The sequence below is a fragment of the Mauremys mutica genome, chromosome 18 (genome assembly GCF_020497125.1).
Source record: "Mauremys mutica isolate MM-2020 ecotype Southern chromosome 18, ASM2049712v1, whole genome shotgun sequence".
In the NCBI taxonomy this organism is placed as follows: domain Eukaryota; kingdom Metazoa; phylum Chordata; order Testudines; family Geoemydidae; genus Mauremys; species Mauremys mutica.
Genome location: NC_059089.1, coordinates 8,942,090 through 8,969,750, shown reverse-complemented (window position 1 = coordinate 8,969,750; position 27,661 = coordinate 8,942,090). Strand labels below are relative to the sequence as shown.

The following is a 27,661-nucleotide window of genomic DNA, read 5'->3' as shown; positions in this document are numbered from 1 at the left end:
GGGAACTCAGAGCAGTGCGCCTGACGTGTCAAGCATTCTGAGAGCGCATTCAAGGCCTTTGTGTTGCAGTCCTCACAGACAACACTACGGCCATGTCTTACATCAACAAGCAAGGAGGAACCCAGTTGTCCCCCCTCTGTCAATAGGCCACTCATCTGTGGGAATTCTGCATAGCCCACTCGATCCATCTGGTGGCGTCGTTTCTCCCAGGGGTCCAGAACACCTTAGCGGACCACCTCAGCAGATCATTGCAGGCTCACGAGTGGTCAGTTCGCCTGGACGTCATCCACTCTGTCTTCCCGAAGTGGGGCTTTCCCCTGATAGACCTATTCGCCTCTCACGAGAATTGGAAATGCCAGATGTTCTGCTCTCTCCAAGGTTGCTCTCTGGGTTCCCTGTCAGATGCCTTCCTAATACAGTGGAAGGATCACCTGTGCTACGCCTTTCCTCCATTCTCTCTAGTCCACAGGGTCCTAATCAAGCTGCGCAGGGACAGAGCCCGTCTGATTCTGATCGCCCCAGTGTGGCCCAGACAGCCCTGTTATACCACTGTCCTAGAGCTGTCGGTGGACACCCTGATTCCACTCCTACTGTGGCCAGACCTGATCACTCAGGATCACGGTCGACTCTGTCTGTCCCGATGTGCAGTCTCTCCACCTCACAGCGTGGATGCTGCATGGCTAAATCAGTCTGAGCTGTGCTGTTCTCACTCAGTCCAGCAGATCCTTTTGGGTATCAGGAAGCCGTCTACCAGGTTTACATACTTAGCCAAGTGGAAGCGGTTTTCCTGCTGGTGCGCCCGGAATCATACGACCCCCCTTCAGGCGTCAGTACCTATCATCTTGGACTACCTCCTGTCCTTAAAGCAGCAGAGCTTGGCAATATCTTCCATCAGGGTGCACCTGGCAGCTATTTCGGCTTTCCACCCAGGCGAAAACGGGCGCTTGGTCTTCTCCAATCCCATGGTCAGCAGCTTTCTCAAGTGGTTGGAGCACCTGTTCCCACGAATTTGACAACTGGTCCCTATGTGGGAACTTAACCTAGTCCTATCCAGACTCATGGGTGCCCCGTTTGAGCCGATGGCCACCTGATTGCTCCTGTACCTATCCTGGAAGACAGCCTTCCTCATAGCTATCACCTCGGCAAAGCATGTGTCTGAGCTCAGGGCACTCAGATCAGAACCACCGTATACAGTGTTCCACAAGGACAAGTTACAGCTGCGACCCACCCGGCCTTCCTCCCTAAGGTGGTGTCTGCCTTCCATGTCAACCAGGACATATTCCTCCCTGTCTTCTACCCGAGGCCACATGCCTCTCGATGGGAGCAACAGCTGCACTCCCTGGACGTTCGCAAGGCCCTGGCCTTCTACATCGAATGAACAAAACCCTTCATGAAAACGTCACAGCTGTTTGTTGCTGTGACAGACCAGATGAAGGGTATTCCGGTCTCCTCCCAGCGCATCTCGTCCTGGATAATATCATGCATCCTTGCGTGCTATGACTTGGCTGGTGTCCCATCTACGCACCTTACTGCCCACTCCACGCGGGCTCAGGCTTCAGGCCTTCCTTGGCACATGTGCCCATTCAAGAGATACGCAGGGCAGCGACTTGGTCATCGATACATACCTTCGCTGCCCACTATGTGATAGTCCAGCAGTCCAGGGGTGATGCTGCATTTGGTTCAGCGGTCCTTCACTCCATGACATCTCACTCCGACCCCACCGCCTAGGTAAGGCTTGGGAGTCACCTAATTGGAATCGATATGAGCAAGCACTCAAAGAAGAAAAGAAGATTACTCATCTGTGTAACTGTTGTTCTTTGAGATGTGTTGCTCATATCCATTCCAAACCCGCCCTCCTTCCCCACTGTTGGAGTAGCCGGCAAGAAGGAACTGAGGGGGCGCTCGGTCAGCTAGGGCATATATCCGGTGCCATAAAGGCGCCACTCCAGGGGGCACCTCAGCTGACCCACTGAGTGTTGCTAGGTTAAAAATCTTCCGACGATCATGCACACGGCGCATGCACATGTAATTGGAATGGACATGAGCAACACATCTCAAAGAATAACAGTTACAAAGGTGAGTAACCGTCTTTCCCTCACTGATAAAGTGTGCAGATGACACAAAAATTGGGTGACTGGTAAATAATGAAGAGGACAAGTCACTGATTCAGAGTGATCTGGATAGCTAGATGATCTGGGTGCAAGCCAATAATGTGTGTTTTGCTTTAATATGGCTAAATGTAAGGTCATACATCTAGGAACAAAGAAATGAGGGATCACAGAATTGGAAGGGATGCCAGGAGGTCATCTACTCCAACACCCTGCTGAAAGCAGGACCAAACCCTAGACAGATTTTTGCCCCAGATAGCCCACTTAAGAATTGAACTCACAACCCTGGGTTTAGCAGGCCAATGCTCAAACCACTGAGCTATCCCTCCTCTCCAGCTAGATAAAAAGGCACACCTTATTTCCAGTCTAAATTGACGTGCGCATAATTAACCATTGGGACAATCTACCAAGAGTTGTGGTGGAGTCTCCATCACTGACCATTTTGAAATTGAGATTGGATGTTTTTCTAAAAGCTCTGCTCTAGGGATTATCTTGGAGCAGGTCTCTGGCCTCCGTTATACAGGAGATCAGACTAGGTGATCATAATGGTCCCATCTGGCCTTGGAATCTATGAATCCAATCAGCAATAGACACTCTGCACCTCTCACCTTGCAACGAATCACAATCTTCCTCAGATTGATGAGGATTATATCTTCAGAAATGTATATCACCCTTTATATACATTTCAAAATGAGAACCCTGAAATACTGGCTGGCAAGGAACTGATGACCACATGCAGGCAGCATGTATCAAAAGTTTCCCATTCCAAAGAAGATGCTACTGTCTCCAAATTGTTGGTTTTAACCTCCCAGCATCCTCAGAAGCGTAGCTCCAGCTATAAAAATGACCACAGACAGAGCCTGCAGAGGCTGGAAAGCTCACTGCAACAGTACAGCATGGAGGATTGGAATCTCCCATACAGGAAATTACATCTCAACATCTGACAGCAATTAATTGGGCATTAAAAACATTTCTACCTTATTGCCAGCAGAGAGATGTCCATATTGTCAAGGACAACATCACAGCAGTGATTTACATAAACAAACGGGAAGGTGCCCTTGGCACAAAACTGTGCAGGGAGTGAATAGCTCTGTGGGAGTGGCACCTTCTCCTCAATATGTATCCAGTGGCCTTGCACCTAGCAGGGAAAGACAACAACCTAGCAGACCAATTAAGTGGAAAATGATGGACACTCATGAATGGGTCACTGAAAACACTGGTACCAAAAGTGATCCTCGCCTGGTGGGGCCATCCAGACATGGAACTTTTCATAGCTAAACAGTAGGTGAATGCTGAAAATTGTGCTTGAAAACAGGGTGGTACAGTCATTCCATATTGGATGCATTCCTCACAGCCTGGAGCCAAAGGCCTCTTTATACCTTCCCTTCTTTTCTACTCATACGGAAGGTCATAAGGATGGAAAAGCAGGACAAGACCAAAACGATTTAAATTGCACCAGCATGAGCCAGATGTCAATGGTTCCCTGACCTGCTTCACCTCTCAGCAAGGCGCTGTCAATCTCTCCTTGTCTCCCCAGATCTACTGACTCAGCAACACAGTGGAGCTTAGCATCCCGACCCGGTCTCCCTTCACCTCACTGCTTGGGCAAATAGGACTTTAACCCACTTGGAACTACTTTGTTCAATTGATGTGCAAAAGTTTTAGTTCATTCTAGGAAAAAAACCTCATCTCAGAAGTGATACCGTTTAAAATGGAAAAGATTAATGCTTTGGGCAAACACCCGTCCAATCCATATTGGAGTATTTGCTGCAGCTTAAACTCTGAGGCCTCTCACTATTCTTGTTAAGGTTCATTTCTCAGCCATATCAGCCTCTATTCCACTGCTGACAAAAGCTCAGTGTTTGCCCATGAAAGTAAAAAAAAAAAAAAACATTCCAAGAAGTCTGAACAATATCTACCCTCCTATCAAAAGTCCTACACCTTCGTGGGATCTTAATTTGGTTCTCACACAGCTAATGAAGCTGAGCCAACGGGAAAATGTTCTTTATTCTATTTATCAATTAAAATAGCATTTTTGGGTGCAGTTACATCTGCAACAAGAGTAAGCCGAGTAGTTGTACTCAGAACAGAAGCATGCTTTACAATTTTCCATAAGGACAAAGCAGCACATCCCCAGTTTCTCCCAAAGGTGGCCATGAATTTTCACATCAGTCAATCTATACATTTTACCTCTGTTTTTTCCCAAACCTCATTCACGCAAGGCAAGGTAAACGCCATATATTAGATTTAAAAGGAGCTTTAGCTTATTATTTAGACAGGCCTGAAGAATTCAGGCATTCTCCAAATGTCTTTATCTTGTACTCTGACAACAAAAATGAGCAGACCATGTCTTTCCAACCATTACCCAGATGGCTTAAGCACTGTGTAGAAGAGGTCTACATTTAACTCCTGTCCGTCTCCATCAGGGGATAAGGTCCCACCCTACCAAAGCCAAGGCAGATTCAATGAAATGCCTAAGACACATACCAATTACAGAAATTCAGAAAGACGTCAAACAGAGCTTCAGACACATTTAAAAAAAACCATTGCTCTCTAGACCTAGGGTTCAGCTCTGCTGCTCAATTTGGCAGAACAGTCATTCAATCTTTTCTTAATTAAGACTCCTTGTCCTACCTTCCTTAGCGGGAGTACTGTTTGGCAATCTATCCCATGCATGGGAATATGTGGAGGCCATTTACTTGTAACCAGAGTTCTTTGAGATGGACTCTGCAAATTCACTCTCCCTCAACCACCTTCCCCTCTTCCTCAGAGGCCTACTTACAACATGGACCTGAGGAGGAGGTGATGGAAGCGCAGAGACAAACAGATGCCGGGTGCCCTTTTATAGCCTCACTCTCAGAACATTCAGGAACAATGAGTGGGAGGAGCAAGAGGGGGCGTGCGAGCGCTCCAGTGGGCACTACTATGTAAGAGTCCATCTTTAGAGCTGCATCAGCCGATGCATCCCACAAGTGGGCATATGCAGAGGCCACTCAAAGTAACCTTTAAGTAAGTAACCTTTGTTCATTGTGCAGTGAGTGCTGAGATTCTGTTTAACCTGGGCTAGAGAAAAGGAAGGAGACATAGTCAGAGGTGGATTCATCGATCCACCAATTTTAAGGCCAGAAGGGACCATTGTGATCATCTGGTCTGCTGGCGTAGCACAGGCGGAGAATTGCACTGAGTGATTTAGCATATTTTATATATTGTACTTTGAATGTATCAACTCTGACGGCGATATCTTTCTTAAAGACAAAAATTAAAACTGGGTTAACCTTTCCCCTCTGACTTAGAGACAGACTAAAACCGGAATCTTCTATCTGACCTCACCCTTGTATCTGCAACTGGACTTTTGGGATTGGCTCCAAACTTGGGTGTTGCAACACCTAACCCCTAGGTGCCTGGCCACCCAGTGGAATTCTCATCCCCAACCTTAGGGCCCAGGCTCCTCATATGATGCCTGGGGACAGTTAGGCACCTACAGGAAGGATCCTCAGAAGACAGCAAACTGGGAAGGGAGCTGCCAAAGCTAGCCAGGAGTGAAATGCAGAGGAAAAGGGTGGAGCTTAGATCCAGATCTTCGACGGTAATTAGGTGCTTAACTCCCCACATTGACATAGACTTTAGGTGCCTGACTGACAGACCAGAGATAGATCCCTCCTTCTGCTCAGGATCTTCAGCTGTGAACTCTCTCTCCTGGAGTGAGGCACCAAAGCGAGGTCAACCACTTAATCAGCCCATGCCCTCACAGCAGCTGAAACCCTGAGTTTTCTAACCCAAACCCAAGTGTGTGAGACAGACGACCCAACAGCCTAGTGGACAGGGCACTCATCCAGAGCATGGAAGGCTTGTATTCAAATCCTGCCTCTTCCTCATTTGGAACAGGGACTTAAGTCCACCTCCCAGGTGAGTGCTCCAACCACCACACTGTTGGGTGTTCGGGGGTGGGAATCCAGCCCACTGGGTATAAGTAATTAGCTATTAATTGGAGCAGGGACTTCAGCCTGGATCTCCCACATCCCAGCTAGTGCCCTGATCACCAGCTTATAGAGTCAGTCTGTCTTAGCCAAGGATTATATTTAATAACTATTTCAACAGGAGAAATTCAAAGAAGCTTATCCCAGGAGAACCAATAGCTATGGTATTCACTAGGGACATGGGAGACAGAGCAGGGATTTGAAGGTGGGTCTCCCTTAAACCTCGCTGAAAGGGGGTTCCAAAGGAGGATGGAGCTCAGCTGTTCTCAGTGGTGGCAGATGACAGAACAAGAAGCAATGGTCTCAAGTTGCAGTGGGGGAGGTTTAGGTTGAATATTAGGAAAACTATTTCACTAGGAGGGTGGTGAAGCACTGGAATGGGTTCCCTAGGGAGGTGGTGGAATCTCCTTCCTTAGAGGTTTTTAAGGTCAGGCTTGACAAAGCCCTGGCTGGGATGATTTAGTTGGGGTTTGGTCCTGCTTTGAGCAAGGGGTTAGACTAGATGACCTCCTGAGATCCCTTCCAACCCTCATATTCTATGATTCTATGATTATCCCAGGTGAATTTCTTAATTACCTGGATGGGTGCACACACACAAAATGCCTGCTCCAAGGGCTGTCTTTTGTGCTGGTATCAGGTCTGAGGTGTGCACACCTACCAGATAGGCCCCACAGGTGAGATGGGAGCAGTGTGAGCACCCTGCTTCAGGGCCATCAGGGCAAGAGCTCTGAATAGCTCATGAGCTCTGGGGTGGTGTCTGGACTTAGGGGTTCTACTTATGCCCACCATGAAAACTTAGTTAACTACAGTTTAGGCAGCAGGTGAGCAGCTGGTTTGAGAATGTCATTGGCACTTAAATGTTGAACATAGGTGCCTGAAGGGACAGATAGGCACTTAAGTAACTTTCTGAATTTGGGCCTTTGTGATTGGGGAAAAAAGGAATTTGGATTGTAATCAAAACTCAACCAATGAGGAGTTGCTAAACCAAATCAGGCATCCATATATCTGTTTAACCCAGCTGGCCTTGTGCCACTCATCCAGCCTCTGTGTCTTGGTTTTCTCCATCCGTGAAATGTGGATAATGATTCACATCTTTGCAATGGAGTGGAAGCCACTGGCAAATCTCTTTAAGATTTTCAGAGGGAAAAGAGGACGAGGAGAACGTTCATTTTGCGGTGAAATGGTTGAGTAACTGCTTGGGCTAATCCTGTATGTGGTCTTGTTGTCTCCTACCTGAAATGGCTTTCCGTTGGATCAGGTTTGGGACATCCAGCTTTGGGAGCTGATTGTATCTGCTTACATCCACTGTCTCGGTCACTGCATCCAAAGGCACTCCCTCAATCCTAACAGGCTGAAAACCAAAGTAAAACAAGTGCCAATGAAATCTTCTTTCTCTCTTGGGTCTCTTATGTTCCCAGAATTGCCAGAGCCCACAGATCACATCTCCTGCCTGTTTTTATGCCTTTACCATACTATAACACCTGGGACTAATCTGAGACCCTCTTGTGCAGTCACTAATACGGTAGATCAGCTGGCTCGCCATGGAAAATTTTCAAGGATTCAACTGAGAATAATGGGAGCTGTTAAGTGCCGAAATCTTTTGAAAATCAGTCCTATAAACTAGTGCTTAGAGCAAGGGATAAGGACACAGGACTCCTTGGATCTGCATCCAACACTGCTACTGACTTGCTTGGGGAAAATCACCTAATCTCTGCCTTCAATAAATTTGCACAAGCATGACTGATTATAACCTGGTAAGGAATCCTTCTCACACATAGCAAGGAACAGACTGCAGCCCACTCTCCCATAGCTGGGTTGGTGCCACAGGGTTAAAAGGAATAAAACACAGTAAAATCTTGGTTCTGTCACTAAAATCAGCAGATATGATTAGACACACAGAGGGTACGTCGACACAGCAACTGCCCCCCTCCCCCTGGGGTAGCAAGTCTCAGAGCCCTGGTCAATTAACTTGGGCTCATGCTACAGGGCTAAAACTAGACCTCCGGGCTCTGAGATTCTCTCCTCTCACCCGGTCTCCTTTTAGCCCAGTAGCATGGGCCTGGGAGGCTGTCAGCTGACTCACCGCTCCAGGAGTGACTGCCACGGGGGGTTGTTGCTGTGTAGATGTACCCACTGCAAACCAATCTGCTGACTCAGACAGTGTCCTTGCCAGTAATAAGAGTGGAGCTGCACTTCAGTAAATTACTCTGTTTCTCTTTGCTCACGTGACTGGCCCGATTAGCTCCAATGGGGTGAGAGTAGAGAGACTTTTTTTTCAAAAAAGGAATAAAAGACAAAAACCAACCAAACAAACAAAAACCCACCAGAAAAACAGTAAATGGTTCAAAAACCAAAATCCAGGCATGGAAAACTCCTCCTTCGTACCCACGTAGTAGTTCTGCTCAGGAGTTCCCCTCATGCTCATGCACCTACACACTGCTGGTATTTGAAAATTCCACTATGGCCAGTGGTTGCACAGCATGAAGGTTTCCTTATGGCCATGTACAGAGCTGGAGAGTGCCAGCATACTACTGAAACCCATCCCCCTCACCCCCACACCTAAATCATTGTGCAAAATCAGGAGCACCAGAAGCTCCCTAGAAGTGGGGGGCCACCAGTGCCTGGACTGTGGACCCCACCCCATTCCTCCCTCAAGGCCCTTCCCCATCTCCTATGCCCTGCCCCCACTCCGCCTCTTCCTCTGAGGCACTTTTAAAAGTGATGGGGCCCGGATCCCTCCCTGTTCCAGTGCCCTTGGCATAGATTCATAGATTTCAGTGTGATGATGCAGTCTGAGCTCCTGTCTAACACAGGCCAGAAACCTTCCCCTAAATGATCAAGTCACTTCTTAGCCTTCTCTTGGTTAAACTAAATAGACTGATTAAATATTCGTTGGGCCGGAGACAGAGTAAAAACAACTCCCCAGGTGTACGCCCTAAGCACTAAGCTGTAAAGTGGGTGGACCCTTGAATTCTGGTCTCGGCTCCCATGAAGATTTAGTTATGGAAAGTGGAACAGCTTCAACAGGAGAGAGAGAGAGAGAGCGCGCGCACCCTCCTGAGTATGCAATAGCTTGGTGGTCAGGACACTCCCCAGGGAGGTGGGGGATCTAGGTTCAGATCCCTGCTCCAAATTAGACAGACTTAGTTGGTTTAGGTCCTGCTTTGAGCAGGGGGTTGGACTAGATTCCTCCTGAGGTCCCTTCCAACCCTGAGATTCTATGATTCTATGACTAGGGATTTGAACCCAGGTCTGCCCCTTCACAGTGAATGCCCTGACCCATTGGCTATAATGGGGGCTCTTCTATGCTTCCTAAGAAAGAACTGACCTGGCTTAGGTGTCTAACGCCAGGAGCGGGCTCTCAGGTGAGAATCCTGACCAGGAGGGAGGTGCCTAAATACACTTGTGGATCTGCCCCCTCTTCCCCCAAGGACTATAGTGACGAGCATGGTGTATGCACTTATACAGAACAGAAATAAGGCATACGTTTTTCACAGTGAGGGTAATTAACTGTTGGATCCACTCATGGTCATGGTGGATTCTCCATCACTGACACTTTCTAAATCAAGATTGGATGTTTTTCTAAAAGATCTGCTCTAGCACAACCAGAAGTTGTTGATGCAGGAATCACAGGGGGAGGTTCTGCACTCTGTGTCATGCAGGAGGTCACCATTCCAGCATTAAGATCTATGAACCTATGCACTGGGTAGTAGTAGTGAGGCAGAGAACTCTCCTCTTTGCCCACATACCAGGGCAGTGCCATTCCAGAGTCTCCCTCTTCCAGGCCAGTAGGAAGTTCTTGGTGATGCCACAATAGCAGGGAGATCTCTCCCATGCTCATGTACGTTTGCAGTGTGGCAGAGTGAACTCATCACCATCCATCCCTGCACATCTCTGTGCAGCAGCACTGCATACCCCTTTCCGTGCTCACATACCTGAACAGTGTAAGGACAGCAGAGAGGACTCTCTTTGTGTCCACATACCTGGGTAGAGAGAACTTCCACCATGTTTACACAACTGTGTGCTGTAGGTCTGGCAGGAAATTCTCATAATCCCCATGTGCTCGCAGGCCTGGAGAGTACAAGGATGGTAAGGACTTCTCCATGACCCAGATCACTCCCTGTGGAGAGCCAGTGTAACAGAGCAAACCTCCTCCACGCTCCCTATCTCTGCAGGAGATGTGTGGCATAGAGCTCTCTCCCATCCACACCCACATACCTGTTTGGTTCCACGGAGGCAGGGAGAGCTCCTCCATCCCTGCCCACATGCCAGTGCCACATCAGGATGGCATGGTCCATGATTCTTTTGCTGCCCACATGCCAGTGCAATGTCAGGATAGCAGGGTGCCTTCCTCTCCTCCTGCTCAGATGCCAGATGCACGCCAGTAGGGGAGGAGGAACTCTTCCATCCATGCCCACATGCCAATCTAATGCCAGGATGGCAGGGGATATACTTTCTCTGCTCACGTAGCTGCGTAGAGTCACCAGTGTCTGTGTCCGCCCACGACTGTTGTACCTGTGCTGGCAGTAGCATTAGCAGTGGGGCTCTTGATGCAGTGGCTGGTGTTGGATAGCATGGTCCAAACTGGGCATTTTGGTAGGGAATGAACCCTGTAAAAAAGAGCAAGCCAAGCTACATGAATGTGTATATGGAAGTAATCAGGGGAAGGAGAGAGTGTCCATTTCGAGGGGGGGCGGGGAAAGGTCTGTCCCACAGACTGTGTGCACTGGGGAAGTCCCACTGTGCCCAGATGACAGACATATCGAAAGCTGCAGCACTGCACACACATATGAGGAGATGTCCTAGGAGCAGTGACATTTTTGAGGCATACTATAGACACTCCCCTGGAGCCAGCTGAATGAGATCAGAGCCCCTCAGGTATCCCCCAATCTGTCCCATCATAACGCCTTAGCACAGTCTAGTTACTTAGCCCTGGTCTACACTATGAGTTTAGGTCGAATTTAGCAGCGTTAGATCGATTTAACCTGCACCCGTCCACACGATGAAGCCATTTTTTCCGACTTAAAGGGCTCTTAAAATTGATTTCTGTACTCCTCCCTGACAAGGGGCTTAGTGCTGAAATCGACATCGCCAGGTTGAATATGGGATGCAATTTGACGGTATTGGCCTCTGGGAGCTATCCCAGAGTGCTCCATTGTGACCTCTCTGGACAGCTTTCAACTCAGATGCACTAGCCAGGTACACAGCAAAAGCCCTGGGAACTTTTGAATTTCATTTCCTGTTTGGCCAGTGTGGCGAGCTGATCAGCACAGGTGGCCATGCAGTCCTAGAATCGCAAAAGAGCTCCAGCATGGACCGAAGGGGAGGTACTGGATCTGATCGCTGTTTGGGGAGAGGAATCTGTGCTATCAGAACTCCATTCCAAAAGATGAAATGCCAAAATATTTGAAAAAATCTCCAACGGCATGATGGACAGAGGCTACAACAGGGACCCCCAGCAGTGCCACTTGAAAATTAAGGAGCTCAAGCAAGCCTACCAAAGAGGCAAATGGCCGCTCTGGATCAGAGCCCCAGACATGCCACTTCTATGATGAGCTGCATGCAACTCTGGGTGGGGTCCCTACCACTACCCCACCCCTGTCCATGGACACCTGTAAGGGGGGAGTCTCGTGCAACAAGGATGAGGATTTTGGGGATAAGGAAGATGAGGAGGTGGAGGAGGATGAGGATAGTGCACAGCACACAAGTGGAGAAACCATTTCCCCCGACAGACAGGAACTGTGTATCACCCTGGAGCCAATACCCTCCCAACCCTCCGAAGGCGGGCTCCCAGACCATGAAGCTGGAGAAGGCACCTCTGGTGAGTGTACCTTTGTAAATATAATGCATGGTTTAAAAGCACGCATGTTTAATGATTAATTTGCCCTGAAGACTTGGGATGCATTCGTGGCCAGTACAACTCCTCCTTTTAAATGGCCATCCCAATGGGTGCTTGGTATAGGAAAGGAGGGCGCTGCTGTTTGAAACCATTCCCACATATTATGAAGGTTGAAGAAGCCAAAAGACTGTGGCTTACCATGGCTGCCTGCAAGCTGAATTCTGTTGCCCGGCCCTGCGTGTGTGATCTCTCACACCAAACTCGTAGGACCTCAATATAAGAGGCAAAACGCGACCTTGTACCAAAAGCACACGTGCTATGTAATGTTAACAGCTTGGTTCACTGTGAAAGAGTCTACCCATTGTTCTCTAAAATGTGTCTTTTTAAATACTACTCTCCCTTTTTTCCCTCCTGCAGCTGAAAATGTTTCAATGCTCCCCCTATCATCTCCATCCCAGAGGCTAGCGCAGATAAGAAGGCGAAAAAAACACACTCATGATTAAATGTTCTCTGAGCTCATGCAGTCCTCCCGCACTGAAAGAGCCCAGCAGAATGCGTAGAGGCAAACAATGTCAGAGTCCAGGAAAGCAGAAAATGAACATGAGGACAGGAGGGATGAGCGGGATGAGAGGTGGCGGGAGCAAGATGAGAGATGGCAGCAGCATGACGAGAGGTGGCAGGATGCAATGCTGAGGCTACTGGGGGATCAAACTGATATGCTCCGGCATCTGATGGAGCTGCAGGAAAGGCAGCAGGAGCACAGACCACCCCTGGAGGCCCTGTGTTACCACCAGCGCTCCTCCCCAAGTTCCATTGCCTCCTCACCCAGACGCCCAAGAACGTGGGGGGTGGAAAGGGAGGCGCTCCTGGCACCCAACCGCTCCACCCCAGAGGACTGCCCAAGCAACAGAAGGCTGGCATTCAATAAGTTTTGAAGTGCAGTGTGGCCTTGTCCTTCCCTCCTCCCCACATCCACCATCCCACCCAGTGCTTCCTTCCTCCCCTACCCCTCCCAGGCTACCTTGGCAGTTATCCCCCTATTTGTGTGATGAATTAATAAAGAATGCATGAATGTGAAACAACAATGACTTTATTGCCTCTGCAAGCGATGATCGAAGGAGGGAGGGTGGTTGGCTTACAGGGAAGTACAGTGAACCAAGGGAGCAGGTTTTCATCAAGGAGAAACAAACAGAACTGTCACACCGTAGCCTGGTCAGTCATGGAACTGGTTTTCAAAGCTTCTCTGATGCGCAGCGTGCCCTGCTGTGCTCTTCTAATCGCCCTGGTGTCTGGCTGCGTGTAATCAGCGGCCACCTCCCAGCCCGCCATAAATGTCTCCCTCTTACTCTCACAGATATTGTGGAGCACACGGCAAGTGGCAATAACAATTGGAATATTGGTTTCTCTGGGGTCTAACTGAATCAGTAAATTGCACCAACGCGCTTTTAAACGTCCAAATGCACATTCTACCTCCATTCTGCACTTGCTCAGCCTATAGTTGAACAGCTCCTTACTGCTATCCAGGGTGCCTCCGTATGGCTTCTTGAGCCATGGCATTAAGGGGTAGGCTGGGTCCCCAAGGATAACTATGGGCATTTCAATGTCCCAAACAGTTATTTTCTGGTCTGGGAAGTGAGTCCCTCCCTGCAGCTGTTCAAACAGACCAGAGTTCCTGAAGATGCGAGTGTCATGTACCTTTCCAGGCCATCCCACGTTGATGTCGGTGAAACGTCCCTTTTGATCCACCAGTTCTTGCAGCACCATTGAAAAGTACCCCTTGCCAAGGTGGTCCGGTCCCAAAACAGGGATATGGGTTCCGTCTATCGCCCCACCACAGTTAGGGAATCCCATTGCAGCAAAGCCATCCACTATAACCTGCACATTTCCCAGAGTCACTACTCTTGATAGCAGCAGCTCAGTGATTGCGTTGGCTACTTGGATCACAGCAGCCCCCACAGTAGATTTACTCACTCCAAATTGATTCCTGACTGACTAGTAGCTGTCTGGCGTTGCAGGCTTCCAGAGGGCTATCACCACTTGCTTCTCAACTGTGTATTCTTGCGCTTCAGGGCAGGGGAAAGCAAGTCACAAAGTTCCATGAAAGTGCCCTTCCGCATGCGAAAGTTTTGCAGAGACTGAGAATCATCCCAGACCTGCAACACTATGCGGTCCCACCAGTTTGTGCTTGTTTCCCGGGCCCAGAATCGGCGTTTCATGGCATGAACCTGCCTCATTACCACCAGGATGTCCAAATTGCCTGGGCCCGTGCTTGGAGAGAAGTCCATGTCCTCATCACTATCATGATCGCATTGTCATCGCCTCCTCGCCTGCTTTTGCAGGTTCTGGTTCTGCACATACTGCAGGATAATGCACACGGTGTTTACAATGCTCACAACAGCAGTGGTGAGCTGAGCGGGCTCCAGGCTTGCCATGGTATGGCATCTGCAGGAGAGCAGAGTTGCAGCGGAAGCGGTGGATGATGATGGATGCCATGAGAATAGATATTTATACCGAACAACGAGAGGACCTGCGAGGTGCATTCATGGCACCAGGAGAGCAGAGTTGCAGCGGAAGCGGTGGTTGGATGACGATGGCTAGCAGACTGCACCATCTGCTGAAAGCAATATGGTGGCTGCACAGAAAAAAGACGCAAAACGATTGTCTGCCATTGCTTTCACGGAGGGAGGGATGACTGACGATATGTACCCAAAACCACCCATGACAATGTTTTTGCCTCATCAGGCATTGGGAGCTCAGAATTCCAATGGGCAGCGGAGACTCAGGGAACTGTGGGATAGCTACCCATAGTGCAACGCTCCGAAAGTCGACGCTAGCCATGGTACTGTGGATGCACTCCGCCAACTTAATGTGCTTAGGAGGGACACACACAATTGACTGTATAAAATCGCTTCCTAAAAATCGACTTCTACAAATTCGACCTAATTTCGTAATGTAGACGTACCCTCAGAGCCTTCTCCCCAGAGAAACTGAACAGAGATGCTGGATTTATGGCTTATTACAACAATTTATAACCCACTTACAACCTTCCCAGCTGCTCCCTCCCTTCCTGTCCCCGCTTATGACTGGAGAGGTGTTAACAGGCCACTGCATCTTGAATGGTCGCTTGAAATATGTGTTAACTACTTAAGCTAAACAATCTGCTCCCCCTTGTATTTAGCAGTGACTCTCTCAGGGTAAGTCCACACTACAAAATTAAGTTGACCTAAGTTATGCTGATATATGACCATGGCAGTAATTAAATTGCTTTTGCCTGTCCACACCACACTCCTTGTGTCAGTGCTGCGCATCCTCACCAGGAGCACTTACACTGACTTAATTGTCAGTGTGGGGCATTGTGGGATGGCTTCAGAAAGGCAGAAACTGTCGATGTAAGCACACAATGTCTACAGTGACACTGCGTCAACCTAACTCCATCAACCTAAGTGCTACACCTCTTGCAGAGGTGGAGTTAAGTTGATGTAGTGGGTGAGTTACAGCTGCAGGAGCTACATTTTCGTTAACTCCGTCGTGTAGACTAGGACCGAGTTAGTTTCCCAGACTGGAGGAAGAGCTCTGCATAATCTCGAAAGCTCGTCTCTCTCACCAACAGAAGTTGGTCCAATAAAAGATATGACCTCATCCACCTTGAGTTTCTAGACTTCTTTCAAAATATTTGACTTGGTACAGAAGGCATTTTGATTAAAATACTAGAATGATATGAAATTAACATGGCACACATTAAATGGATTAAAAACTAGCTACCTGATAGGTCTCAAAATCTAACTGTAAATAGGGAACGGTCAATGAGGGTGGCATATTTCCATTGGGGTCCTGTAGGGATTGGTTCTTGGCCCTACGCTATTTAGTATTTTGTTAATGACCTGGAAGAAAACAAAAAATAATCACTAATAATGTTTACAAATAATACACAGATCGTGGGAGTGATAACTAAAGCTACGTTTTAGTCACGGGTATTTTTAGTAAAAGTCATGGTCAGGTCATGGGCAGTAAACAAAAATTCACGGCCCGTGACCTGTCCATGACTTGTATTATATATCCCTAACTAAAACTTGGGTGCTTTGGGGCAGGGGATGGCTCAGGGGTACCACGGGTGCTCTTGGGGGAGAGGGGTGGCCCAGGACCCCTGATGCTGCTCGGGAGTGAGGGTTGGCGGAACTGGCAAGCTCCCTACCTGGCTCCATGCGGCTCCCCAAGCACCAGCCAACGGGAGCTGCAGGGGCAACGCCTGTGGGCAGAGGCAGCACGCTGAGCCCTCTGGCCGCTCTTCTGCCTAGGAGACAACAGACATGTCACCGCTTCCAGGGAGCACCCTCCCCAAGGTAATCGCTGCCCAGAGCCCTCACCCTCTCCTGCGCCCCAACCCTCTTCCATAGCCCGGATCCCCCTTCCACACCCAAACTCCTGCTGCTGCTGGGGGTGGAAAGGAGGTGCAGTGGCCCGAGACTGCCTCTGTCGCAGTTGATGTGGCTGGCCCAGGGGCTGCCCAAGCTGCTCAAGTGGCCCCCAGATCAGCAGCACCAGACTCTGCAGAAGTCACAGAGGGCTCAGAAAGTCACAGAATCCGTGACCTCTGTGACAGATTCACAGCCTTAGTGATAAATAATGAAGAGGACAGGTCATTGATTCAGAGCAATCTGGATCACTAGGTAAGCTGGGCGCAAACAAACAATATGCATTGTAATATGGCTAAATGTATACATCTAGGGACAAAAGACATAGGCCATTCTTACAGGGTGGGGGACTCTATCCTGGGAAGCAGTGACTCAAGGAGATTTGGGGGTCATGGTGGATAATCAGCTGAACGTGAACTCCCAATAAGATGCTGTAACCAAAAGAGCTAAGGAGATCCTGTAATGCATAAACAGGGGGGAGGGATCTTGAATAGGAGCAGAGAGGCTATTATATCTGTGTATTTGGCACTGGTGCGACTGCTGCTGGAAGCCTGTGTCCAGTGCTGGTGTGCTCAATTGAAGAAGGATGTTGATAAATTGGAGAGGGTTCAAAGAAGAGCCCAGGAATGATTAAAGGATTGGAAAACCTGCTTAAGAAAGGGAAGGTTAAGGGGTAACTTGATGACAGTTTATGAGAATCTACGTGGGGAACAAATATTTAATAATGAGCTTTTCAATCTAGCAGAGAAAGATACAACACAATCCAATGGCTGGAAGTTGAAGCTAGACAAATTCAGACTGGAAATAAGACCTACATTTTTAATAGTGAGAAATTAACTACAGGAACAATATAGCAAGAGTTGAGATGGGTTCTCCCTCCTGACAATTTTAAAAATCAAGATTGTCTGTTTTCCGGAAGATATGGTGTAGGAATTATTTTCGGGCAGTTCTCTGGCCTATGTTATACAGAAGATCAGATTAGATGATCACAATGGTCCCTTCTGATCTTGGAATGTATGAAAAACATGTATTTTGAAGAATAGTTAAAAACTCAGAGACTCACTGAGTGTTGTTGATTCTATATGGGGAGATGTTTGTTTAGGTCAGTTTTAATTTAATCATTTTATATTAAGTGAAGGATATGTGCAACAGCTGTGGTTTTAATCATCTTGAGCACAACTTCAAAAGTAACATTAAAGTAAACATCCAAGTTTGTCATCCACTCTGTGGCTTCCAGTAATATGGAATGCATCAAGGCTGTCCGTCCGGCAAAAGATCTTAGAGGGCAGAAATTCACTAGATGTTCCTTGGTTTGGATGTCTTCTCCACATTCACATGTAAGACTTCTTCATTTTCCATGTGTGCATTAGGCAATTGCAGCACCTGTGTGATGTTCCGATGTGGTTCGCTAGGATCCATGTCTTATGCAACATGGTGAAGGTAGTTAATTGTTCTGTAGGATCCATGATCAGGTCTTGATTCTTGACCCTACAATTTTCACATAGCCTCCACCACTTGTCTTTTGGTGACACACCTGAGGTTTCGAAAGCTTTAGCTGCTAACCAGAAAGGGTTCCTGGATTTAAGGTGGCATCTCAGGAGGGGGTTGGAGACCTTCATAAATGAGCAAGTCTGAGTTTGTTATCGCAGAGTTGTATTCTTGTATTATTGCTGCTTCTCTTTGGGGGATGTTGGTAAGATATGCATGAGGACGGGGAATCAGAATGACAACGTTAAGTTCAGCACTTCTGTGACAATTTGCATAGCAGTGTTCAATTGCACATTGGCAAGTTTCATATGTGCACTACCCATGTTTTGAGTGGTGTTGGCTCACTAAGTGATATTCTGGAATGTGACATTTGATGTTTTCTTGTGGTCTAATAAATGAATCTCTTGTAGCACGAGGACATTGATCTTCTGTTCGTGTATTAGATTGGTCAGGTCATTGCATTTTGCAGGAGAGAGCCTTCCACATGGAGGTGGCATACACATAGGTGTGAGCCTATTTTTCTCTTTCATTGTTAACCCGCAAAAGGCCATTTCACTTGAGATCACCACGAGTCACTTGTCTGTCAATTGGTGTTCAGTTGTCATACTGATGGCTTGGTCTTATCAGGGAAGGCTGAGTGAAGGTTGTCATCATCTTCTTTAGGTGGTGACAAGCATATGGAGCATGCCTTGGGAGGGCCAATCATTGAGCCAAGTCAGACAGCGAAGGACATTTTGGTGTCACAGAGGTGCAATTCCTGAACCCAACACTGTAAGGAAGCTGCTCAGATCAGGAGTAAAACTATCCAATACCACAGAGATACATGATTGTATCATAAAGCAGATCTGCCAGTCTCTTCCACCTACCTAGGGTAGGCCAAACAGTGATGCAATGCAACATTGACCAGCTGCTATAAAATCTTACAGTCACAACAGCTACTTCTCAAACACTACAGGAAAAACACATGAGAAAAGCACTCGGCCCAGCTGGAGCGAACAAGGAACTACGCATTGAAGAGGGGCTTACGCGGGCCCAGAGTGCTGCTGCTGACGCAACCTTGGTTTCAGATATTCAGATCTGTTGCACAGGGAACATGTGCGCTGCCCAAGGGCACTGCTATTCCAGAGGAGCCCAGGGTCAATACTGAGGGTGCATGCAAAACCCTGTAAGTGCAAATCTATGTGGGCACTTCTCTAAAGCGAAGGAAACGCTTCACTCTCCAGTTGCTTGGCAATGAGGAGAATGAGAAGATGTGCGTTGTAACTCCCTTGGCAACAGGAGAATGACAGGTCCCATTGAAGATTCTTGAATTCTAAGGTCAGAGGGAACCATTGTGGTCACCTAGTCTGACTGCCTGTATATCACAGGCCACCACTACCACCCAGCATCCACAATGAGACTCACAGGAGACTAATCATGGAGCCGTGATTGTTCCATGAAAGCATGTCCTACTAGTCCAAATATCATAAATACAAACCCACCACCTAGGTGAAACCTCTGACTTCAGCTGGCAGAACTTCCCTTTGTGTTTATGCCTTGGGCAAAGTCCTGAGTTTCACTCACCCGTGTATCCGGGAAAGTAACTGTAGTTTTGATCCAGCATCTGGTTTGAAGGATGCTTTGTACCAGTAAAGTCCTCTAGGAACCTCGGCTTCACCAGGGGAGCCAGCACAGAGCAAGGGCTCTTCGGAACACTGGGGTCTGTCAGCAGGCGAGAGGTGGTTTTGCCATAGGTTTCTCCAATCTGGTAGCGGATCTGAGGGTAGAACCCACCATATCTGAGGAGGAAATCACAGACAGGCGCTTACTGGTTTGGCAGTGGTGAACATTTCAAAGTTCCAGCTCCTCCACACATAGATAGAATAATTAGTTCCATTGTTATGTTTGCAGGTATCTGGAAGTGTGTGTAATGAGGGTATACCGTATATACTCCTTCATAAGCCGAATATTTTTGGTAAAAAAGTGACACATCAAAGAGTGGGAGTCGGCTTATAAACAGGTCTACACCAAAATTTGATGATTTAGAACTCTATGGAATCTTTGAATTGAATATCTAATACATTGTTATTTTGTTTACCTGGAGCGTCTGCAGGCATGGAGCCCCTCAGCTCCCTGTGGCTGCAGTTTGCCGTTCCCAGCCAATGGGAGTGCAGGAAGTGGCCACTTCCTGCAGCTCCCATTGGCTGGGAATGGCGAACCACGGCCACAGGGAACTGAGGAGCTCCAGGCCTGCAGACGCTCCAAGTAAACAAAACGTCCTGACCCGCCAGTGGCTTACCCTGACGGCCGGGAGCCAAAGTTTGCCAACCCCTGAAATATAGGGTCGGTTTATGAAAGCGCCATACAGTTTTTGCTATTTTTACCTAACCACCTTTGGGGGTCGGCTTATAAACGAATGGGCTAATGAATGAGTATATATGGTATGTGGGTGCAAACATGGGATGCCTGAGTGTAAATTGCAAATGAAGATGTGCATGGAGATGAATGTGCACATGCCAATGTGTTGCTATGTGAAAAGCATGAAAGTGTGTGTAAGATCTGGGGTACCAATTGATCCTGGGTAGGTCTCTTGGGACTGGAAGCAACGTGAATATTTTGTGATTATGGTTAAGAGACTATATATCACTAAGTCCAGCTTGCCTGGGTAGCAAGATAGATTGGAGAGCCCAGGGGAGTGTCTGCGACTCCATGGTAAGACTGGCACAGTGATCCAGGAATTCAAATTTGTTACCAGGCTGGTGAAGTCTAATGATAGAATATAGCACCAGTTCGGCATGTCTGCCTTGGAGTAGGCACTCAGACAGTGTGATACCACGGTTTGAGTTTGCATTCACAGCCTGTAAGAACACTGAATATTTTACAATCTCCAGCTGTTCTGTATTTAATCATGGGTCTAATCATGTATTTAATCATGGGTCTAAACATGAACAAAATGAGCTTTTTACCTTTAAACAATTCCTGCCCTTCTGCTGTAAGAAGGGGATGGGATGGGGGGAAGCAAACTCCAGTAAAACACTGAAAAAATACATATGCAGTAATTGATGTGTGTTTCAGAGGAAAAGTGACAGAGTGGTGCACAATTCAGTAAGGAGCTAAGGACACTGAATTTACAGGTAGATGCTGTAAACAGGAAACAGCACATTGATATTAACAGGTCACAGTTACACTGTTAGTAACAACTGAAGCCGAAGTCTGGTGCAATAAATGAGTTTGTAACCAAGTAGCAAGTAAATTATTCACAGGGTTTAGTCTGGCATCGTCACTGAGCAGGGATTTCAGGTATTTGTCTTACTATGTCATAGGTAACCGGACCATGAACAAAATCATTTTGTGTTGGTGCTTTTGTTCAGAGCTGACATGTGGTTACATGGTTTGTTTGCTCTTTTGCCTCAAGTGTTACTGTCTCTAAGGCCCATCATAGAAAACACATCCTACAGTGAATGACTCAAGGAGCTCAATCCATTGAATTTAACAAAGAGAAGGTTAAAGGTGACTTGATCACTGTTTAGATTTACCTGTGGCCTTGGAATCTATGAAACATTAAAAATAAATATTAAACAGAACTTAACTACAAACAAACACAAATTGTGAACGTTAAACCACAATATACCATTTAAAGACATCTTTAATAACAAACAGAAACCAGAAAATCCCTATCCTCTCTCTCTCTCTCTCTACACACACACACACACACACACACACACACACAGACAGAACTATGTTACTATGTTTAAAAGAACATTATTTAGGTTGCAAAGTCAAATCTTCAACAGTTAGGAAATGCCAGTATTTAGGTTGCTAGTGCTACCTTAATTCAATTCCCTGATGCGTATTCATTATGATATAATCTTTAATTACATATTATTTTCCCCCCGGGCCCTGGCCTCCACCAAATGCCCAGGATTGATCGTGGTCAGTGAATCAGCAGCAATTCATTCATGTTTTCTTTCCTGCCTGAAGCCAGAAGGGTATTCCTTTGTATGAAGTGCACATTGATAACTGTGCTGGCGGAAAAGAGTTTCTTGGATGTTAAGGACCAGGACAGAGACTACGGAGCCTCAGAGGCTCTATCTACAGTGCATCTGGGAGCGAGTCTCGCAGCCGGAGTAAACAGATTTATCCTACTGGGGCTCAAGCTGGCACGTTAAAAATAGCAGTGTGGACACTGTGGCTTGGGCTGGAGCCCCTGCCATGCACTGTGCATAAGGCTGCGGGTGCCACTGGACATCCAGCTGGAGGAAGCATCACCAGCCCTGATTCAAAAAAGAAAGCAGCTGGCCACCAAGGAACCAAAGAGTGAGGAGATCAGAGCAGAGGCATGGCAGTCCATAGCAAGAGGACGAGGCTGCATTTTACATGGCTGTAGGCAGATGAGGATGGGCAGGCTATGAGAACCAGGAGGAATTCCACACTGCTAGAAGTTTCCAGTTGATACTACACCCTCAGCATGGAAAGGGGAAGCTCTCTCTGATGATCTAGCTGGTTGAATGGAAGGGAGAATTGTATGAGACACCTGTCTGAGCCCAACCTGTAAGAAAGTCAAGCTTGCCCCCCAAAATACCTGCATCCATTCAAGGGAGACAACAAACCTTGTTGGGGATTCTATACTGAGAAGAACGGAAAGACTGTTCCGCGAGGGCCAGGCAGATGACAGGACAGAGCCCTCCCAGAACCAAGACAGGTTTCTGAAGTCGGTGGGGAAGGAGCCACTGGTGAGGCTGCCACCAATGACATTGTTGTGTGGCACCTCACAGATTATCGATGACTTGGGAACTCAGAAGGGTGCTAAAAGAGAGGAATGCCCAAGTGATCTTTCTTGGAGATCCTTCCTGTCCCATAAGTGAAGGAAGATTCTAGGAGTGAACTGCTGGCTAGGGAAGTGGTTTACAGGTCTGGCTTTGTGGATCATAGGGCCACCTACCATCGGAAGCGGAGGGGTGGGGTGTAAAGTTTGGATGGCTTCCATCTCAGTACAAGGGGAACCAATTTTCTGGCTATGCTGGCTTCTAGACAGGTTGGCTAGAGTAGTAAGGGGGAGTGAGATTCACTAGGGGACTTATGTGCTTGGATTGCTCACCTCCCAGGACAGTGACTTAATCACTGTGTTAACGGGTATTCTAGGGCAGGGCTCATTCAATCTCCCCTGTTGAAGCTAGTCCACTTTGTATACATAATTGAATGGAATAGCTAAAAGCCCATGCTGTTACACATGTGTGGCATTTGGGTCAAGTATTCCACCAATGCAATGATTGCATGCAAATTAGCTGCAGAGTAAGGGTGTTGATTGGTTGAGTTACCTTTGATATCACAGTTGTCTAGGACTCGTGGCATGGCATAGCTGTATGCTGCACAGTGAAATGGTATAACAAGAACCAGTGGCTAGAAGTTGAAGCTGGATCAATTCAGACTAGAAATGAGGTGTACATTTTTAATAGTGAGGTAATTAACCATTGGAACAATTTATCTTTGGTGGATTCTCCATTGCTAGCAATGGTTAAATCAAGATTGAATTTCTAAATCACGATAGAAAAAACATCCTAATGTATATTCTCTAGCTCACACAGAAGTCCTGTGGCCGTCATTACACAGGAGTTCAGACTAGATGATCACAACAATCTCTTTTGCCTGCACAGTCTACGGATATTATGTTTTCCCTTTTTTCAATGTGCAGCCCTCTGCCTTATTTGCCACACACTATTAATACACTGCTTTGAAGACAGAATTCTTCATTTCCTCGTGAACATTTCTATGGCACTCATCACTATCATATCTCAGTGCTTCACAAGCACGGATTAATATATTTTCACAACACCCCTGTATGATGAAGGGGTATTATCATCCTATTTTATAGCCGGAGAACCGAGACACAGAAAGATTAAGATCAGAACTATCCACTAATTTTGCGTGTCCAATTTGAGACACCCACCCATTACATATAATCATCTGGCACTTCATATGTTCAATGCCTGGCTCCCATTGACTTCAGTTGCCGCTGTGAATGCTCAGCACTTCTGAACGTCAGATTCCCAGGGTCTAAAGTCAGGCACCCAGGAAATGAGGAATATTGACCAACTGTGAAAATTCGATACTATCACACAAGAACTCTTTGGCAGCGATAGAATCCAATTTCCCACAGCAGCATTCAACCACCTTAACTCTGCCTTTCTCTCCTTGCAATTTCCTGTCTCATTCACTACACACATTCCAACTTCTGTAACCATTAAAGCAAGGGTCTTACAGAGAACAGTCTTCCCTCACTCCAGAACCCTGATTCATCCCCAGAGCAGGGCCAGCTGTGCACTAAGTGAGGCGAAGGTCATGTTTAAAACATGTATGTGTCAATGTAATTCAAAATTGGATCATAATGCATATGGACAAGGCGACCTTTGTTAATGCTGCACGGGCAACCTTAATTCTGACGTTTCCAAACTAAATTGTGCTGAGAGAGGAATGGGAAGACTCTGGAATCTTGAACTCCATTCCAGGCTCTGCAAAGGAGTGTGTTACATTTCAGCGACATCTGCTGGAGGGCTCATGCTGCCAGTGCTAAAATAGCCTTAGAATTTTAGACATTATTGATGACAATTTCCTAACTCAAAAAGTATGGCTGCCAACATGGGGGAATTCTTTGTTAGACCTTGTCTTAACAGATAAAGAGGAACGGATCACACAAATAAAAGATAGCTGCAGCTTAGATACAAGTGACCATGACTTGATTACATTTATAATGTGTAACCAGAATAAAGTTGAGACCAGTAAGAGATATACATGGCCAGGGCCAATTTCACAAAGCTGAAAACAATTATGAGCCAAATCAGCTGGGAGGAAGAAATTAAACAGAAAAATGTGAATGATAACTGGGAATTTTTAAAGAATGCTTACTAGCTGCCCCAAAAGCCACAATCAAGGAAGAAGGACATACTGGTTTAAAAAAAAAATCTGACTTGGTATGTGTGTGTGTGTGTATATATACACCGGTATATATATAACAAATGGAAGAAAGGGGAAGCTGATAGTAATGAGTATGAATCAGAAGCTAGGAATTGTAGAAAATTGATAAGGGACTGTGACGAAGATGGGGATTTCTGTAGTGTTTGACACGAATAGTATGTGCACGCCTCAGTTTCCCTGTGTGCTGCATGTTTAACAAGGTGGTGGGAGAGGGTTTGTTGTTGCAGAGGACCAGGTGTGACCTCGCTTGTCAGCCAGGACCCCCAGACAATGTCCTGGAGATGTGGAACCCTAACAACTGGTGGCCTGGTGACTAAAAGGCCCACCCCAGGTTGACAGTCAGCCGGTTCTGGCCAGTGGGAGGACAAAGGACAGATGAAAGAGGACCCTGGTGACCTGACCAACCAGTTCCAGCCAGAGAGGACAGAAGAGAGAGGGCCCCAGCGACCTGTTTACCTGGGACAGAAGACAAAAGACAGAGGAGGAGCTGTTGGGGAAGATGATATCAGATGATCAGCTGGAAGGAGGGGGCTGCTGGACTGGGGAGAGAGAGCAGCCAGAGCCCCCCTGGATGCAGGAGAGACCTGGATGTCCTGTGCTGAGGGTTGCTAGGCCTGAGGGCCCGGAGAGCTTCCTGTGCTGGGTTCAGATGCTCAATAAACCCTCCTGTTTTACACTGGTAGAGAGTCACTCCAGTCTAGAGATCAGGGCTGCATTATTCCCTCTGGGTGTGGAGGCCCCGGGGATCCAGAGCAAATGGACTCCCTGAGGGGGTCCACGGTGAGAGACAGGTGTGCTGAAGGCTCAGAGAGGTGCGGTTCCTCACTCCATTTAGCTTAGCAAAGAGAAGGTCAAAGGGTGACTTGATCACAATCTATATGTACCTACCTGGGGAACAAATATTTAATACTGGGTTTTTCAATCCAGCAGAGGAAGGTCTAACACGATCCAATGGCTAGAAGTTGAAGCTAGACAAATTCAGAGAGGCAACAAGGCGTCCATTTTAAAAGATGAGAGTAATTAACTATTAGAACAATTTTCCAAAGGTTGTGGTGGATTCTCCATCACTGACCATTTTTTTTCTAAAAGTTCTGTTCTAATAATTATTCTGGGGAAGTTCTATGGCCTGTGGAATACGGGTGTGTGCATGTGTCAGACTAGATGATCATAAAGGTCCCTTCTGGCCTTGGAATCTATGGATCTAATGGGCACAGACTTTTTTGTCTATTCCCTCCAAGCTTGAACCCTTCTGACCCATCCCGTCCAACTCGTCCCTGTTCCATTGCTGTCTCTTTCCCACTCTGTCTCCCCATCCTAGTTCCATTCTTCTCAACTAGCCTGCACCAGTTTCCAATCCTCCGGCTTCTCATCCTAGCCCCGTCTCTCCCTCCAAACGCCTGTCCTCTCTCCCCCATTCCTACTCTCAGTATCCATGCCCAGCCAGTCCCACTTCCCCTCCTTCCAGATCCTCATCCAATTGGTCTCCTTCCCTTCCACCTCCTTCTCCCTACCTTTCTGGTTTCCAGTCCGTTTCCTTGCCCAGCCAATCCCAGTCTACTCCCAGTACCTAGTCTCCTTCCCTCCCCACTGAGAACAGAGGAGTCAGGCTCCATGCTTTCATTTACGGTGTCTGGCTCTGACCCAGCCCAGAACAGCAATTAAAGGGACAGACCTTCTCAGCCCCCAACAGCCTCAGGCTGCAGCATACTCAATGCAGGTGAAGTCTTTTGGAAATTGAGCTGCAAAGCTCTAGCAGGTGTCCTCTGAGCATGTGTAAGCTGCAGTTTTTCAAAGTCTGATGACTTGGTCAAGTTTGGGCATATTTTAAAAGGGCTGGCAAAAGGCAGGTCCCCAATATAAAGGCCAAGCCCCTGCCAAATTTCAAAACTCTACTCCAAAGAGGCAGTAGAGGTTTTAAAAGAGAAGGACGTCAGAATTTAATATGGACAAAACATATTTTTCCTCACCCCTGTTCCTACAGCTGAACCATTTTGGCTGAAGGTCGCTAAAATAATTCAGCCTGAAACAGACACCCTGGGTGGAAAATTTCAGCCCAGTCAGTCAGTTTGGCAAGTTATGAGAGATTGAAAATAGCATCTTATAAAAGGAAGTGTCAGGCAGCCTTCATAATAGTTGGTGCTACCAGCCCCACCTATAACATGCAGGTATATACAGTAACAATTGTCTCCCCCACACACCCAGGCACACCCACCTAATAAAGCTGTTAAAAAAGAAGGTTAAAGTTGCAAAGTCAAGCCCTCACAAATAAGGAAATGCCAGCCCTTAATTCCGTCCCCTAGGTGCATTATTCCATCTTTCACTATATTCTACACAAATGTTCCCCTGCTTCATTCAGTGCACTTTTAAATGGAGAGTTGAATTAGATCAGGAAAAAAGATCACAATTCATGTCAACAATACATTTCCCTCCTCCCTCCGCCCCAATTACAGCAGCCGTCAGAGCTACATTCGCTGTGCGGGTCAGAACTCACCCTGGGATGTAGTAAGGATCCGGGGGGAAGAAGCCGTGTTTCCGTGGGGCTGCCATCGTAGGGCAGCATCTGTGCTTGGGTCTTCAACTTACAGGAGGCAGCTGCAGGGACTGGGTGAGGGCAAACAACACCGATACCATGGCAACCATTGTGAAGATGCCACAAAGCCACAGCAGCAGCTAAGCCAGAAAATTGAATACGCTCATAATGGCACTTCATACCAAACGAAGCCCTGTACGTGTCAGTTTTCTGGGTCAGCATGTACAACAGACACTTGGCCAAGTTCCGAGGTGCATCTAGGGTCTGTCCAGGATGGTCAATAAAAGTGCTGTTCTTAGACGCACTACCTTACTTGAGTTAGCGTGATACACTTGGAAAGCCCCCAAACACCTCTA

At 47.2% G+C, this 27,661-nt stretch overlaps 1 protein-coding gene across 3 annotated transcripts in view; it reads right to left on the bottom strand.

Annotated features, from left to right (window-relative positions):
- Positions 1 to 27,405, bottom strand: part of FAM166A (family with sequence similarity 166 member A) — a 65,218-nt gene extending 37,813 nt beyond the window's left edge. For 2 of the 3 annotated variants that reach the window (XM_044992157.1, XM_044992159.1), the window contains exons 1-5: positions 27,267 to 27,405; positions 19,388 to 19,602; positions 16,117 to 16,215; positions 10,304 to 10,695; positions 7,319 to 7,436 (exon numbers count right to left, since the gene is read on the bottom strand). In XM_044992157.1, the coding sequence (XP_044848092.1) occupies positions 7,319 to 7,436; positions 10,304 to 10,695; positions 16,117 to 16,215; positions 19,388 to 19,602; positions 27,267 to 27,322 (880 nt within the window). In that variant the 5' untranslated portion in view covers positions 27,323 to 27,405. The remainder of the gene's footprint in view (positions 1 to 7,318; positions 7,437 to 10,303; positions 10,696 to 16,116; positions 16,216 to 19,387; positions 19,603 to 27,266) is intronic. The other variant, XM_044992158.1, reaches the window with a different exon arrangement.
- Positions 27,406 to 27,661: the final 256 nt, after the last annotated feature.